General features: G+C 42.5%; 1 protein-coding gene across 1 annotated transcript in view; it reads left to right on the top strand.

Annotated features, from left to right (window-relative positions):
- The window catches only part of LOC140721350 (natural cytotoxicity triggering receptor 3-like), a 42,888-nt gene extending 34,231 nt beyond the window's left edge, over positions 1-8,657 (top strand). The window contains exon 5 of the mRNA XM_073036193.1: positions 8,420-8,657. Coding sequence (XP_072892294.1) covers positions 8,420-8,657 — 238 coding nt within the window. The remainder of the gene's footprint in view (positions 1-8,419) is intronic.
- The last annotated feature ends 5,747 nt before the right edge of the window (positions 8,658-14,404 follow it).

The following is a 14,404-nucleotide window of genomic DNA, read 5'->3' as shown; positions in this document are numbered from 1 at the left end:
GCTCATTCCACACACTCACCTTTTTCTGCATAAAAAACGCACCTCTGACATCTCCTCTGTACCTTCAAACTCTGCCTTTTCGTGCTAGCCATTTCAGACCTGGGAAAAGCCTCTCACTATCCACACGATCAATGCCTCTCATCATCTTATACACCTCAATCCAGGTCACGTCTCGTCCTCCGTCGCTCCAAGGAGAAAAGACCGAATTCACTCAACTTATTCTCATAAGGCTTGCTCCCCAATCCAGGTAACATCCTTGTAAATCTCCTCTGCACCCTTTCTATGGTTTCCACATTCTTCCTGTAGTTGAGGCGACCAGAACGGAACACAGTACTCCAAGTGGGGCGTGACCAGGGTCCCATATAGCTGCAATATTACCTCTCGGCTCTTAAACTCAATTGCACAGTTGATGAAGGCATGTACACCGTATGCCTTCTTAACGACAGAATCCACCTGCGTAGCAGCTTTGAGTGTCCTATGGACTCGGACCCCAAGATCCGTCTGATCCACCACACTGCCAAACGTCTTACCATTAATGCCATATTATGCCATTATATTTGGCCAAGCAAAATGAACCACCTCAGACGTACCTGGGTTGAACTCCATCTGCCACTTCTCAGCCCAGTATTGCATTCTATCGATGTCCCGCTGTAAACTCTGACAGTCCTCCACACTATCCACAACACCCCTAACTTTTGTGTCATCAACAAATTTGCTAACCTATCCCGCCACTTCCTCCTCCAGGTCATTTATAAAAATCACGAAGTGTAGGGGTCCCAGAACAGATCTCTGAGGCACACCACTGATCACCGACCTCAATGCATAATATGACCCGTCTACAGCCACTCTTTTCCTTTTGTGGGCAAGCCAGCTCTGGATCCACAAAGCAATGTCCCCTTGGATCCCAAGCTTCCTTTCTTTCTCAATAAGCATTGCATGAATTACCTTATCAAATGCCTAGCTGAAATCCATATACAGTACATCTACTTCTCTATCTTCATCAAAGTGTTTCACACAAAGAGCTTGAAAAGTTTTTAAAATTAAATCTCACACTGTTAAAATCTCCGAAAGTGGGTTTGGAACTGCAGAGTGCAGAGTTCCGTCGCAACTTGTGCATCTGCAGAATACTTTTTAACTCTTAATATTGTTCAGCTAATACCATTTATGCGTTATATGATATATGTACTGTTTTTTTTTTTACCGAGGTTCCAGAGGAACGTTGCTTTGTTTAGAAGTATACATGTGCAAAATTGGTTAACAATAAATTTGAATTTGAACTTGAAAAACGGCACCATGGAAGTATAAGCGAGACCTATAAAATACTAGTTGGTTCATGACTCGAAAATTATGTATCAGCACCCAAGACAACGCTACATGCAACAGCTTACAAAACCACCAGATGACCAGGCAAACCCTAAAGAACAAATACCTGCACCAACAACCTTTAATATAATCTTGTTTCCCGAATTGAGAATCATATTTGCGACTGGAATCATCTCAGAGATACATTTGCTGTAACTGATGACTATGATATGAGACTGGAGATAAAATGATAACAGCTTAAATGTAGTTTTATACAGCAAAGTAACTGAGAGCTGGAAAGTATGGACCCAGGGGTTCAGATACGCCGTTTAGAATGGTAAATACGACATATTTTTACTTAGAGATACAATATGGTATTAGGCCCTTAGGTCTCAATGAGTTCGCCCAACTACAGGAATCCTTCCACAACGTTCGTTTCCTTCCAGGTTCCCCAATGTTCATATCCTGCCGGTTCAACAAACTTATGGGCGGCATGTTTGCATAGCGGTTAGCATAATGCTATTGCAGCATCAGCGACACGGATGTGATTCCCGTGTTTCATTCCCCGTGGGTATCTTGTGATTGTCTTATGACCATGATGTAATTGACTATGTTGTGAGCATGGTGTAATTGTCTTGTAATGGTGGGGTGATGTAATTTTCCGGCCAGTGTGAGGTCACGTGATGGCATGTTCCAACAGGTATATAAGGGGAAACCCTGTAGTCACGCGGTTAATTCGGTAGTTAGTTTGTTAGTTTTGCAGTGTATTCACCTCATGACGCAGTTTCGTTTTAAAGTGGAGTTTTACTTTCTATTGTAAGGTGCAAAACCGTCGCTGCCAGTTTTAGTTTGTTGGACCTTTGTTTTATCTCTACCGTCTAGTATCGGAGAGTGAAGATCTTACCAAAGTACTCAAATCCGAAGGATTGAGTGAAGTTGGTGTCGTTCGGCGGTTTCATAAAGGATCGACCTTATTGAATCTTCGTTGAGGAATAGTGGCCTGCATCTGAGATAATCACTTCAAGATCAGGAAGGCTTGTGCAGCGTTCACCCTCCAGCAAAAAAGGTCAGTTCCTTTAAGCCATTTTATTTCCTTTGTCGTGAATCCTTTGGACAAGGCATCTCTCGGCTGGGATCAGCAGTAACGTCACGTTTTCAAAGAAATTAGTTTTCAAGGAAGCTCTCCTTACTGACTGTATAATTGCTTGGAATTTAGAACTTATCACTTTAAGACTGTGTTCGAATTTACCACTTTAAGATGATTCATCTGAAACTCATTTTAAACCCAACATTTTTTCTGCCAGGTTACCAAACTCAACAATTCTGGAAAATATCGATGAGAAATTAGCTCATTTACAGCCAGAGCAGAGGCAGCAGATGAAGTAGTTACTTTTCAAATATAGGCATTTATTTCCAGACGTTCCTAAAAGAACCACAGTTGCTTCAGATGATGTAGATGTTAGAGATGCGAAACCAATAAAGCAACATCCATATCGGATGACCATGGAAAAATGTGAATGTGCTGAATAAGAAATTAAATATATATTAGACAATAATATTAATAGACCTTCTAATTCGCATTATGATACCTAAGCCAGACGGTAGTATTCGGTTTTGTACTGATTACGGGAAGTTGAATGCTGTAACAAGAACAGATGTGTATCCAATCACTAGCGTGGATGATTGTGTGGACAAAGTTGTAAAAGCAAAGTTCCTTCCAAAAATTGATTCGGTAAAAGGGTATTGACGGACAGAGGTAGAGAGATTTCTGCATTTGTAACCCTACCTTGGTTATATAAATACAATGTTCTTCCCTTTGGGATAAAATGCACCGGTACTATCTGGTGGATGATTAATTCTGTGATTCATGTGTTAAAAGATACAGATGCCTATATTCTTGATTTAGTTACAGGAAATGATACTGTGGAATCACATATTACAGTGGTGGAGAAACTATTTGAAAGGCTTTCAAAAGCTAACTTAACTATTAACTTGGCTAAAAGTGAATTTGGTCATGCCACTCTGACCTACCTTGGTTATGTAGTGGGTCAAAGTAAATTAGCTCCTGTTCAGGCAAAGGTTCAGGAAATTTTAGAGGTACCCATTCCAACTGGTAAAAAGACTCTCAGAAGATTCTTGGGAATGGTAGGATATTATCAAAAATGTTGTAAGAACTTTGCTGACATTGCCCTTCCATTAAATAACCGCTCGAAGAAGGGCGAAAAGTTTATGTGGACAGTGCTTTGTTGGGAGGCATTTGATAAATTGAAAACTATGCTATATCCTCAACCTGCGCTCAGGTCACCTGACTTTGAAAAACCATTTTCATTAGCTTTAGATGCTAATGATGAGGTTGCTGGTTCTAAGGGATGAGGGTGATGAGGTTGTTCATCCAGTAGCTTACTTTTATAAGAAATTTTATGGGCTTCAAATAAACTATTCAACTATAGAAAAGGAATTATTATCCCTTGTCTTGGCTTTACAACATTTTGATGTGTATGTTGGTACAACTCAGAAACCACTCGTAGTTTACACCGATCATAATCCGTTTGTGTTTTTGAGTAAGATGAAAAACAAAAATAGAAGATTAATGAATTGGAGTTTGATGTTACAGGAGTATAATAATTCGATAACTCATATTAAAGGCAAAGGTAATGTGATTGATGACTGTCTATCTAGATGTTTAATGGACAATGTAATTTTTTTTCCATCGGAGTAGTATTTTAACATTTGTAACACTCCTACTCTCTATTAGTTTGTAAGGTGCTGTATGATAATACTGTGTATATTATGTATGTTGTAGATTTTATCCATTTTGTATCTTTTTTTGTAAATAGTAGTTAAAATTTTGCTCATAACATACCAAAATTTTTCCTTTTTCGCGGGAGGTGTTACATACCCCGTGGGTATCTTGTAACTGTCTTATGACCATGATGTAATTGAGTATCTTGTGTGAATGATGTAATAGTCTTGTGATGGTGGGGTGATGTAATTTTCCAGCCAGTGTGAGGTCAGATAATGTAATTTTCCCGCCGGTGTGAGGTCACGGAATGACATGTTCTAACAGTGATATAGTGACTGTATAAATTACTTGGACTTTAGAATTTACCACTTTAAGACTATGTTCGAATTTACCATTTTAAGAACTATTCCAGAGTTTGGCTGTTTGTTAAATTGCTGTATAGCAGTTAAGTTCCGGTTAAGTTAGTCGTTTGTTTACTTTTCATTTTTGTTGAGCAGAGTTTAATAAATGATTATGTTTGATTATAAAATCTGACTCAATTCTATATTCATTTTTGCCCACCATGTAACAGAAATTGGGGGCTCGTCTGCGATATGTTCTGAATTTGAGCTTAAGTGCATGTTTTATTATCAATCTGATTTGGAAAAGGGAAATACCCGATTCTTTGGTTTTATTGGTCTGTGAGTGGTATTCGGCAGCAATGAATATTGACGACTTTCTGGCTTCGCCAGACCTGGAGGTATTAGTGAAGGCGAGAAAGGGTGATGTATCCGAGATTGCTGGAAGGTTGGACCTTAATGGAATTTCGAAGCTTACAACATAGCCAGTAATTCAGAGAAAAATCGCGGCACATTATATAATCGGGTGATTTTGATGAAGAAGCGTTAGATACGTTTCAAATAAGTAAACTGGGGATGCAGTTTCAAATACAACAAATAAAGTTAGAGCAATTTAAAGCGGAGGTGGCGGCAAGAGACGCAACTAAACAGAGGGAGTTTGAGCTAGAGATGTAGAAATTAAAGTCCGAGAATAGGGCGCCTGGTTCTAGGAAACCGTTTGTTGTTAGTCAGTAAATTAAATTGGTTCCTCAATTTAATGAGGCAGAAGTAGATAAATATTTTCAGAATTCTGAAACATTGCTCTGATTTCAGAGTGGCGAGCGCTGTTATAAAGTGTGATTAAAGATAAAGCACAACCAGTTTATACAACTTTAACTGCTGAGCAAGCACTTGATTATGATATTGTGAAGCAGCAGATACTGAAACCGTATGAACTGGTTCCGGAAGCTTATAGAGAAAGATACAGAAATTTGAAGAAATCCGTGGACAAAACTTACGTGGAATTTGCCTTCGATAAATCTGTGTGTTTTGAGCGATGTGTTTCCTCTAAAAATGTGAATGGGGAGTGTGATAACTTAAAAGACTTGATTATAATGGAGGAATTTAAAAGGTGCATCCCTGTTGATGTAAGAAAATGTTTAAATGAGAGGGAAACTGCTACATTGAAGGAGTCTGCTAAATTAGCAGATGAGTATGCTTTAATCCATAAGAGGAAATTTCCTCCGGGTAGAACCTCTAAAAGGAAAAATTGCACAGACAGTCAAGGTAAACCAGAAATTAAATCAGAAGTTTGTGAGAAAGGTAAGTATGAAGGGAAACAAGTGAAGGAAAGACACTTAGGTCTTATTTGTAATTATTGTAAGAAACCTGGTCACGTAATAGCTAACTGTTTCCGTCTGAGGAAGAAGAAGAAGGAGACAGTCCCAGATGCTTGTGTGTAACATATTGAGAAACCTGTAAATCCACAGAGTTCGAGAAATACAAATGAAACTTTGTCAGAGTCTGACCAAGTTAAGAGAGGATATGATAATTTTATAACCGATGGATTTGTATCCTTGAAAGAGGGATCCGCTCTGGTGCCAATAAAAATACTTAGGGATACTGGAGCTTCTCAGTCACTTATATTAGGCATTGTTCTAAAGTTTAGTGATGAGTCTGACACTAGTGAGGTAAACTATATACGAGGTGTTGGGAGTGCCCTTATGCTTGTATATTTGCAGAGAGTAAATGTAAGTTCAGGGTTAGTTACAGAACTTGGAAAAGTAGGACTACAACCCAGTTTACCCGTGAATGATGTTTATCTATTGTTAGGGAATGACTTAGCAGATGAACAAGTTTTTCCTGAAGTGCATTTGACGATTAAGCCCATCTCTGATGAACCAAAGATAGGTTCTAACATGTATTCCTCTTGTGTTGTAACCTGAGCTATGGCCAAAAAGATTGCTGCGGTGAATGGGTCTGTGCAGGATGAGGCTGCTACCTATAACCGTTCAACTCGGAATGCGAATTTTGAGGATGTGCCAGAAACTTTCTTACCTTCAATGTTTGATCAAAACTCTTGTAATAAGCCTGACCATGAAGATTTGTCTCTGTCTCCGAAGGAGATGATAGCAGAGCAGAGTAGAGATTATTAAATTAAAAGAACAAGCTCTTACAGATAGTGAAATTGAGAAGGTGCCAGTAGGATATTATTTTAAGAGCGGAGTGTTAATGAGGACGTGGAGATCACCTACAATTCCTGCAAGTGAGGAATGGGAAGCTGTACACCAGGTGGTAGTTCCTAAAGTTTATCGGAAAAAGATTTTACCTTTGGCTCATAGTATGCCCTTGGATGGACATCAGTGTGTGAAGAAAACTGTGAACAAGGTTTTTAAACATTTTTACAGGCCTGGTTTAAGAAAAGATGTGGCGACATTTTGCCGAAATTGTCATACTTGTCATATTGTGGGTAAACCTAATCAAGTTACTCCAGTGGCCCCATTGCAACCTATTCATGCATTTGGTGAACCTTTTTCCAAAATTATTGTAGATTGTATGGACCCATTGCCAGAAATTAAAACTGGCCATCAATGTTTGTTGACCATCATGTGCACAGCGTCTAGGTTTCCAGAGGCAATACCACTCAGGAATATAACACATAAAACTGTAATAAAGGCTCTGATCAAATTCTTCACTTATTTTGGGTTGCCTAAGGAAATGCAATCTGATCAAGGTAGTAATTTAATGTTTGGATTGTTCCAGCAGATAGTTTATAAACTGCGAGCCAAACAGATCACCTCATCTGCATACCATTCAGAATCGCAAGGTGCCTTGGGGAGGTTCCATTCTACCCTCAAAACCATGATTAGGAGGAATTGTGCGGAAAATGAACAGGATTGGGATGAGAATGTATATTTACTTTTATTTGCAATACGGGAGTCAGTACAGGATTCCTTAGGTTTTAGCCCTTTTGCACTTGTGTTTGGGCATAGAGTTAGAGGACCTTTGGTCTTATTAAATGAACAGTGGATTAATAAAGAAGTACATACTTATTTGCTGGATTAGGTTTTGAAATTTAAGGAAAGATTGCATAAAGCTTGAAGTTTAGCCAGGGAAAAATTAAAATCGGCTCAGGAGAAAATAAAAACTTGGCATGGTAAGGAAGCTAGAATGAGGTCATTTAAGCCTGGAAATAAGATGTTGTTTCTTTTCCCGGTGCAAACGAACCCTTTACAAGCTAAATTTCATGGTCCTTATGAGATTATATCTAAAGTTAATGATGTGGATTATGTGATAAAAATACCAGATTGAAGAAGGTCAACACAGCTTTGTCATATAAATATGATAAAAAAAACTATATTATGAGAAACAGTCCGCTACTATGACTGTTGTGGTTAATAATAATGAGTCTGGTCCCACTGGGAGCTTAATGGATGATTCATCTGAAACTCATTTTAAACCCAACATTATTTCTGCCAGATTACCAAACTCAAGAATTCTGGAAAATATTGATAAGAAATTAGCCATTTACAGCCAGAGCAGAGGCAGCAGATGTAACAGTTACTTTTCAAATATAGGGATTTATTTCCAGACGTTCCTAAAATAACCACAATTGTCATGGTCCCTTCTGGCACCTGGCTATCTTCCTCGGCAATTGCCTCAATGACCTCGTTTAGTTCCCAATCATTCCCAGGTTCCACTAACTACAAACTCCTGCTTTCCATCAGCAAATACAGTATAAAATCCCGTGACCACAACAAGGAGCCGCCAGTTCGTTGGTCGACTCGTGTACGAGTAACCTTGTTCCATGGTTCTTCGGACGATCAGTTCTAAGTCTAGCATCGTTCTTGAATTCTCTACTAAAACCAAGACTCTGGGTAAAGGCTCCCTTGGCACCCATTCCACGCTCGCTACGACCGTAACGCCTCCCGATTCGGCCTCCGCGCCCGTGTTCAACACTTGGGTTCGTTCCACCGCCACGTCCTTGTAACAGAACGAACTGGCCACGATGAACCCAGCCGACACGGATCCCGTACAACGGATCCTGCCTAACCAGGGTCATCTATTGGGCGCCAACTACTTCGGGAGATCACGGAAACCTCCGGACACGAACCACGGATGTGCACAACGTCAGTGAACAAGCGGACCGGGTCTCCACTTCCTTTTCTCCGTCCCCTCCAAGAACCCCAGTTACCCAAACTGCACCGCTCGGGATGGCTTCGCCACCGGAATCAGCAACACCATCCCCTCGACAGCCGTATGTACCCGAGCCGGAACCCGGGCCGGGGACCTAGGTAGGTGCGGGCCTTCCTTTTACAATGCTCCCTAGTCTTTGAGCTGCAGCCATGTACCTACACTTCCAATAAATCAAAGATTGCGTGCATCATGGGGCTGCTACGAGGGGAATGCCTTGGCTTGGGCAACTGCGATATGGGATAACTGACCAGAGGTTTGTTCCTCCTACACCTCCTTTGTCGCTGAAATGAGGAAGATCTTCGAACAATCCATTCGCGGTAAGGACGCCGCAAGACGGCTGCTTACTCTTTGCCAGTCTTTGCGAAGTGTGGCAAAGTATTCCACTGAGTTCCGGACCTAGCCGTTCGATTAGATTATCGACTTCAGGAGCATCAGAGAGAGAGAACCAGTCACCGCACTCCTCGGGGAAGCCCACAGTCCACCTTCTCGCCAGCCTCCCTTCCCCAGTCGCTCCCTTTTTAACTTCAGTTCAGTTCAGTTCCAGATATTAAGGAAGTTGAAGCTAATAAAGCACTACTCATACATGGAATGGTAGCATTAGATTTGCTTGTGCATTTGGCAAATTAGTTGATCTGCGGGACAAGTATAGATGATTGGGATTAATTGAATTTCTATTAATTTTAGCTCAACTGTTTTTCTCTCTGTAATGTACTGTTGGTTTTGTCATTTTTAATAGGCTCTTGTCACTTACAATATCCCCAGGCAGCTGTTCTGACAATAACTGTCTGCTCCAAGTAAATGAAACAATTTAGGTCTTCTTATCAGCCCCTGTGTCCTTTCTAAGTACTTGAATTGTTCCAGAAGTGTTGTGCTCAGAAGCAACATATGGGAATAACTAAAAATTAATATTTTAAAAATTAAAATAATTAAACAAATTCAAAATTAATATAACATGAACCTACATGTTTTGATTCAGTTGCCGTTGTTCCGCGAATTGACCTGAGACTAAAAGGAGCTACAAAATGATATCGTGGAAGACCTGATTGAGAGTTTCAGCCAGATAACAAGACAGGTATACAAGATGATAGGAAACCTCGATTGAGAGGACAGTCAGAGACTTCGCCCCAGGGGGAAATGGCGAATACGAGGGGGATATATTTAAGATGATTGGAGTATCGTTGAGGGGAAATATTCGAATTAACTTTTCTACACAGAGTGATTCGTGAGTGAAACGCACTTCCTGGTGCGGTTGTAGAGGCAGAAACATTAGGGGAATTTAAAAGACTCCTAGACACACTGATGATGGCAAATTGGAGGGTTGAGTGGGAGGGAATCATTAGATTGATCTTAGAGTAGGTTAAATTTGGCACACCTCGTGTGCTGACAGACCTATACTATGCTGAGGTTTTCTATGTACTATACAATTATTCGTCAGAAAATACACGATGAAGCTGGAAATACTTTATGATTGGATTTACTCGGTACTTCATAAGCTACCATAAGCTGATGTATCAAAAGTAAAAAAATATACACTCAGTGTCTACTGTTTCCAGGAACACACTTACAAATCGTTATTGGAAATATCTAATCCTGAGGCAGCACATTAATGCCGAAAAGAATGCGGACGTGACCAAATGTTTCAGTTGTTGTTCAGGCCTGACATCAGAATGGGGACTAAATGTGGTATAAGCGACTTTTGTTTAATTCTAATGTCTAACGAAAAAACATGCAGCACAACCACAAAAACCACAACCATAGGACAATCAAATTAAATATTGAGCAGCAAAAGAGAGAAAAATATTAAGGTAAAAAGTAAACATACACAGCAGAGGTGCACCACAGAAATAAACCTCGGACCTTACCCCGTAAGAAAGTCCAATACAGGGCTCCATATCCTTTCAAAGATGTCCCCTCTGTCCCCATTACATAGTCTCAGTCTCTCCAAATGTAAAGTGTTTGCCAGTTCTCTCAGCCACAGATCATACCTAGGCACTGAGTCCATTTTCCACATTTGCAGGATTAACTTCTTAGCAATCACTATCCCAAACAATCCAGCCACTTTTTCATACATATTGGCTGAGGATAAGGAGCTTGTTGATCCAAGGATGGCTATCAGCGGGTCTGGTTCCCACCGCTTCCCAAAAGCCTCAGCGAAACAGTGAAAACTACTTTTCCAGTATGCATAAAGCTTACAATATGACCAGAACGAATGCGACAAGTTACTGTTCACAGATTTACATCTTTTACAAACTGGCGGAAAAAAAACCCAGATGATCTTTTGCAAGTGATTGGGAGAAACAAGGTTGAGCAGGTTAAACGCAATATTGACTTTTGGAAAACCCTTCCAATTTCTTTGGTGGGAGGGTTAACGCAATCAAGATGATGGTACTGCCAGGATTTCTTCATCTTTTCCAGTCAATTCCATGTTTTCGTTGCAATTACAAGGCTGAGGATGAACCCAAGTGCAGATCACGGGTGCGGAGGCAGAGTCGGGAGGCGTTCTTGACGTAGCGAGCGTGGAATCGGTATCCAGGAGCGATGCTAGACTTAGAACTGGCAGCCCTAAGAACCATAAAACAAGGTTACTCACTCCGGAGTCGACCAATGAAGGCGCAAGGGTGAAGCTTTTCCAAGCCTCTCGTCCTGCCCCGGAGTGAGAAGCGTCCACCTCAACGATGAATTGACGGGATGGGTCCAGATGGACAAGGATGGGAGCGGTGGTGAAACGCCTCTTCAGGTTGGTGAATGCTGAGTCCGCTTCGGAGTCCCAGCAAAACTGTGTGGTAGGCGAAGTAAGCCGGGTAAGGGGGGGCTGCCACTCGACTGTAGTCTCTGATGAATCTGTGGTAGAAGTTTGCAAACCCCAGGAATCGTTGAAGTTGTTTGCGTGTCGTGGGTCTAGGCCATTCCTCCACTGCCCAGATCTTTTCGGGGTCTGCTTTACCTGCCCGCTTTCAATGATATAGCCTAGGAAGTTGACCGAAGGGACGTGGAACTGGCATTTGTCCGCCTTTGCAAATAACTGGTTTTCCCCATAATCTCGGGAGGACGACGGACATGGTGTACGTGTTCTTGGGGGCTGCTAGAAAATATCAGGATATCGTCAAGGTAAACAAATACGAACCGATTGATAAAGTCCGATTGATAAAGTCCCTCAGTATGTCATTGATCAGGGTTTGGAAAACGACAGAGGCATTGTAAGGCAAGACTGGCTCCAATTGGCTATCCTCCCGGTAGACCAGTCGATGTGGGGATTGTGTTGGGTCAGCCATGGGTACGCTAGAACTACCGGGGCTTGAGGTGAACGAATGAGACTGAACTGTACCTCCTCCCGATGGTTGCCGGAGAGGATTAAGGTCAGGAGAGGTGTACAGTGGGTTAGCCGAGCCAGCAGTTTTCCGTCCAGGGCCCGGGCCTCCAGGGGTGTAGTTAGCGGCTCGCGAGGTATTCCAGCCTGGGAGGCTATGTCCTCATCCAGCAGATAGCCCTCGGCACCGAAATACACCAGAGCGGATCGGGACAGAGACTGTCGTTGGTAATTCACAGTAGCCGGGATCTGCATCCAAGTCTGGGGTGTAGAAGGGATATTGTCCGACTCACCAGGTGCCCTCCTTTTTTCACTATGCCCTCCCTTTTGGCGGCTGAGGGCAGGTATCCTGGAAATGTCCTTTCTGCCACAATAGAAATAATCTCCAGCTCTCCACCTCTAAAGTCGTTCGGCCGGGGAGAGCTCTTTCCGTCCCAGCTACATCGGTTCCTCCCCTAGGGTGCAGGGGACGGTCGGACAGGAGCTACACTTGGAGCGGCTGGGGACGGAAGGCTGGCTGGGACTGATAAGGTGGACAGTGGGCTTCCCCGAGGCACTGGGCGACTGGTTCTTGCTCTCAGTCGCTCTTGAAGTCGATTATATAATCTAGTGGCTAGCGAGATCAGAGAGTCCAGACAGTCCATGTTGTCCCTCGCTGCCAGTTCATCCTATATCTTGTCAGCGAGGCCCTGTCGAAACACCTCCTGCAGGGCCTCATCATTCCACTCTGAGTCTGTGGCTAAGGTTCAGAACTCAATGGAATACCTTGCTACGTTTCACGAACCCTGACAAAGAGTCAACAAGCATTTGGCACCTCCTTACCGCGAATGGGTTGTTCTAAGACCTTCCTCATTTCAGCAACAAAGGCGGGGAAAGAGGAACAAACCTCTGGTCGGTTATCGCATATTGCGGTTGCCCAAGCCAAGGCTTCCCCTCATAAGAGCCCCATGATGTACGCAATTATCGATTTATCTGAAGTGTAGGTACGTGGCTGTAGCTCAAAGACCAGAGAACATTGTAACGGGAAGGCCCGGCACGTATAGGTCCCCAGCGTAGTGTTCGGGCTCGGGGACGTATGGCTCTCGAGGGGACTGTGTTGCTGATTCCGGGGGCGTCGCCATCCCGAGCGGTGCTGTTTGGGTAGTCGGGATTCTTGGAGAAGACAGAGGAAGGGAAGCCGAAACTCTATCCGCCTGCTCACTGACCTTCCGTACATTCATGGACAGCGACCGAAAGTTTTCCGTGACTTCGCTAAGTAGTTGGTCGTGGGAGCCCAGTAGTTAGCCCTGACTGACGAGGACCTGTTGTACGGGATCCATGCCTGCTAGGTTCATTTAGGCCAGTTCGTTCTGTCGTAAGGACAAGGCTGAGGATGAACTCAAGTGCAGAACACGGGCGCGGAGGTACAGTCGGGAGGCGTTCTTGACGTAGCGAGCGTGGAATCGGTATCCAGCAGCGATGCTAGACTTAGAACTGGCAGTCCTAAGAACCATGAAACAAGGTTACTCACACCGGAGTCGACCAACGAACTGGCAGCTCCTTGTTGTGCTCACAGGATTTCTATACTGCATTTGCTGATGGAAAACAGGTCATTGTAGTTAGTGGAACCTGGGAACGATTGGAACTGAACGAGGCCCAATTGCAGTGGTAAGTAGCCAAGTGGGGGATTGCCAGAAGGGACCAGGACAGTTTTATTCCTCAGTCATATTTTAAGCAATTAGATTCAATTATTATACCCTTCATTTGGATTTATAAAGCTATTAGAATTACTAAAAAAAAAGCACTTGTCAAAGCCTGAGCAAGCAGGTGGTTTTGCTAAACCGAACGTTAAAATGTATTATTGGGCCGGCCACGTATCCATTCTTGTGTGGCGGAAAAAGGCCCACTCTCTACCACAGACTCGTGCCCAGCATGATTTCTCATAGAGCGAATGCTTTGTAAGAAGACTTCCTTAACAGCTCTCCTTAATAGCCCCACTGCAGTTAATAAGTCACATTTTAGTAACACCTTCGTGGTCAGCAGCACTATAAGAACTTGGAAGCAGATTCAACTACACATTAAGGCCCCAAAAACTTATATTGACACTCCAATCTGTGACAATCATTCCTTTTTGCCTGGCCTGAATGATACTGTTTATTCCACCTGGAAACAGAGAGGCGACCTACATATACTATAGGTGTAACATATAGTAAACAGTATAGTTGACCTACATAGTAATGGAAACTTTGCCTCATTTGCACAGTTGCAAGCAGTTTACAATATCCCTGCATTTAGTTGTTTTAGATATTTACGAATTCGAGATTATTTTAGGAAATACATACTTAACTTTGAGGTTTTAGACAAACACGAGTCCCTGAAGGCAATAAATAAACTTGATACTGTTACTCGTAGTGTGGTATCCTGTTTTTCTCAGATCCTACATAAGTGAGCTCGGGTGAATACTGCAGGTCTTAAACAGGCATGGGTGGGTGAATTGGGCATAGAACTGACAGAAGGGGTCTGGGATGAATGTTTGAAATGTATACGTGATTGTTCGGC

Source organism: Hemitrygon akajei, chromosome 2, assembly GCF_048418815.1.
Source record: "Hemitrygon akajei chromosome 2, sHemAka1.3, whole genome shotgun sequence".
In the NCBI taxonomy this organism is placed as follows: Eukaryota; Metazoa; Chordata; class Chondrichthyes; order Myliobatiformes; family Dasyatidae; genus Hemitrygon; species Hemitrygon akajei.
This window is presented reverse-complemented; position numbering and strand designations above follow the sequence as displayed.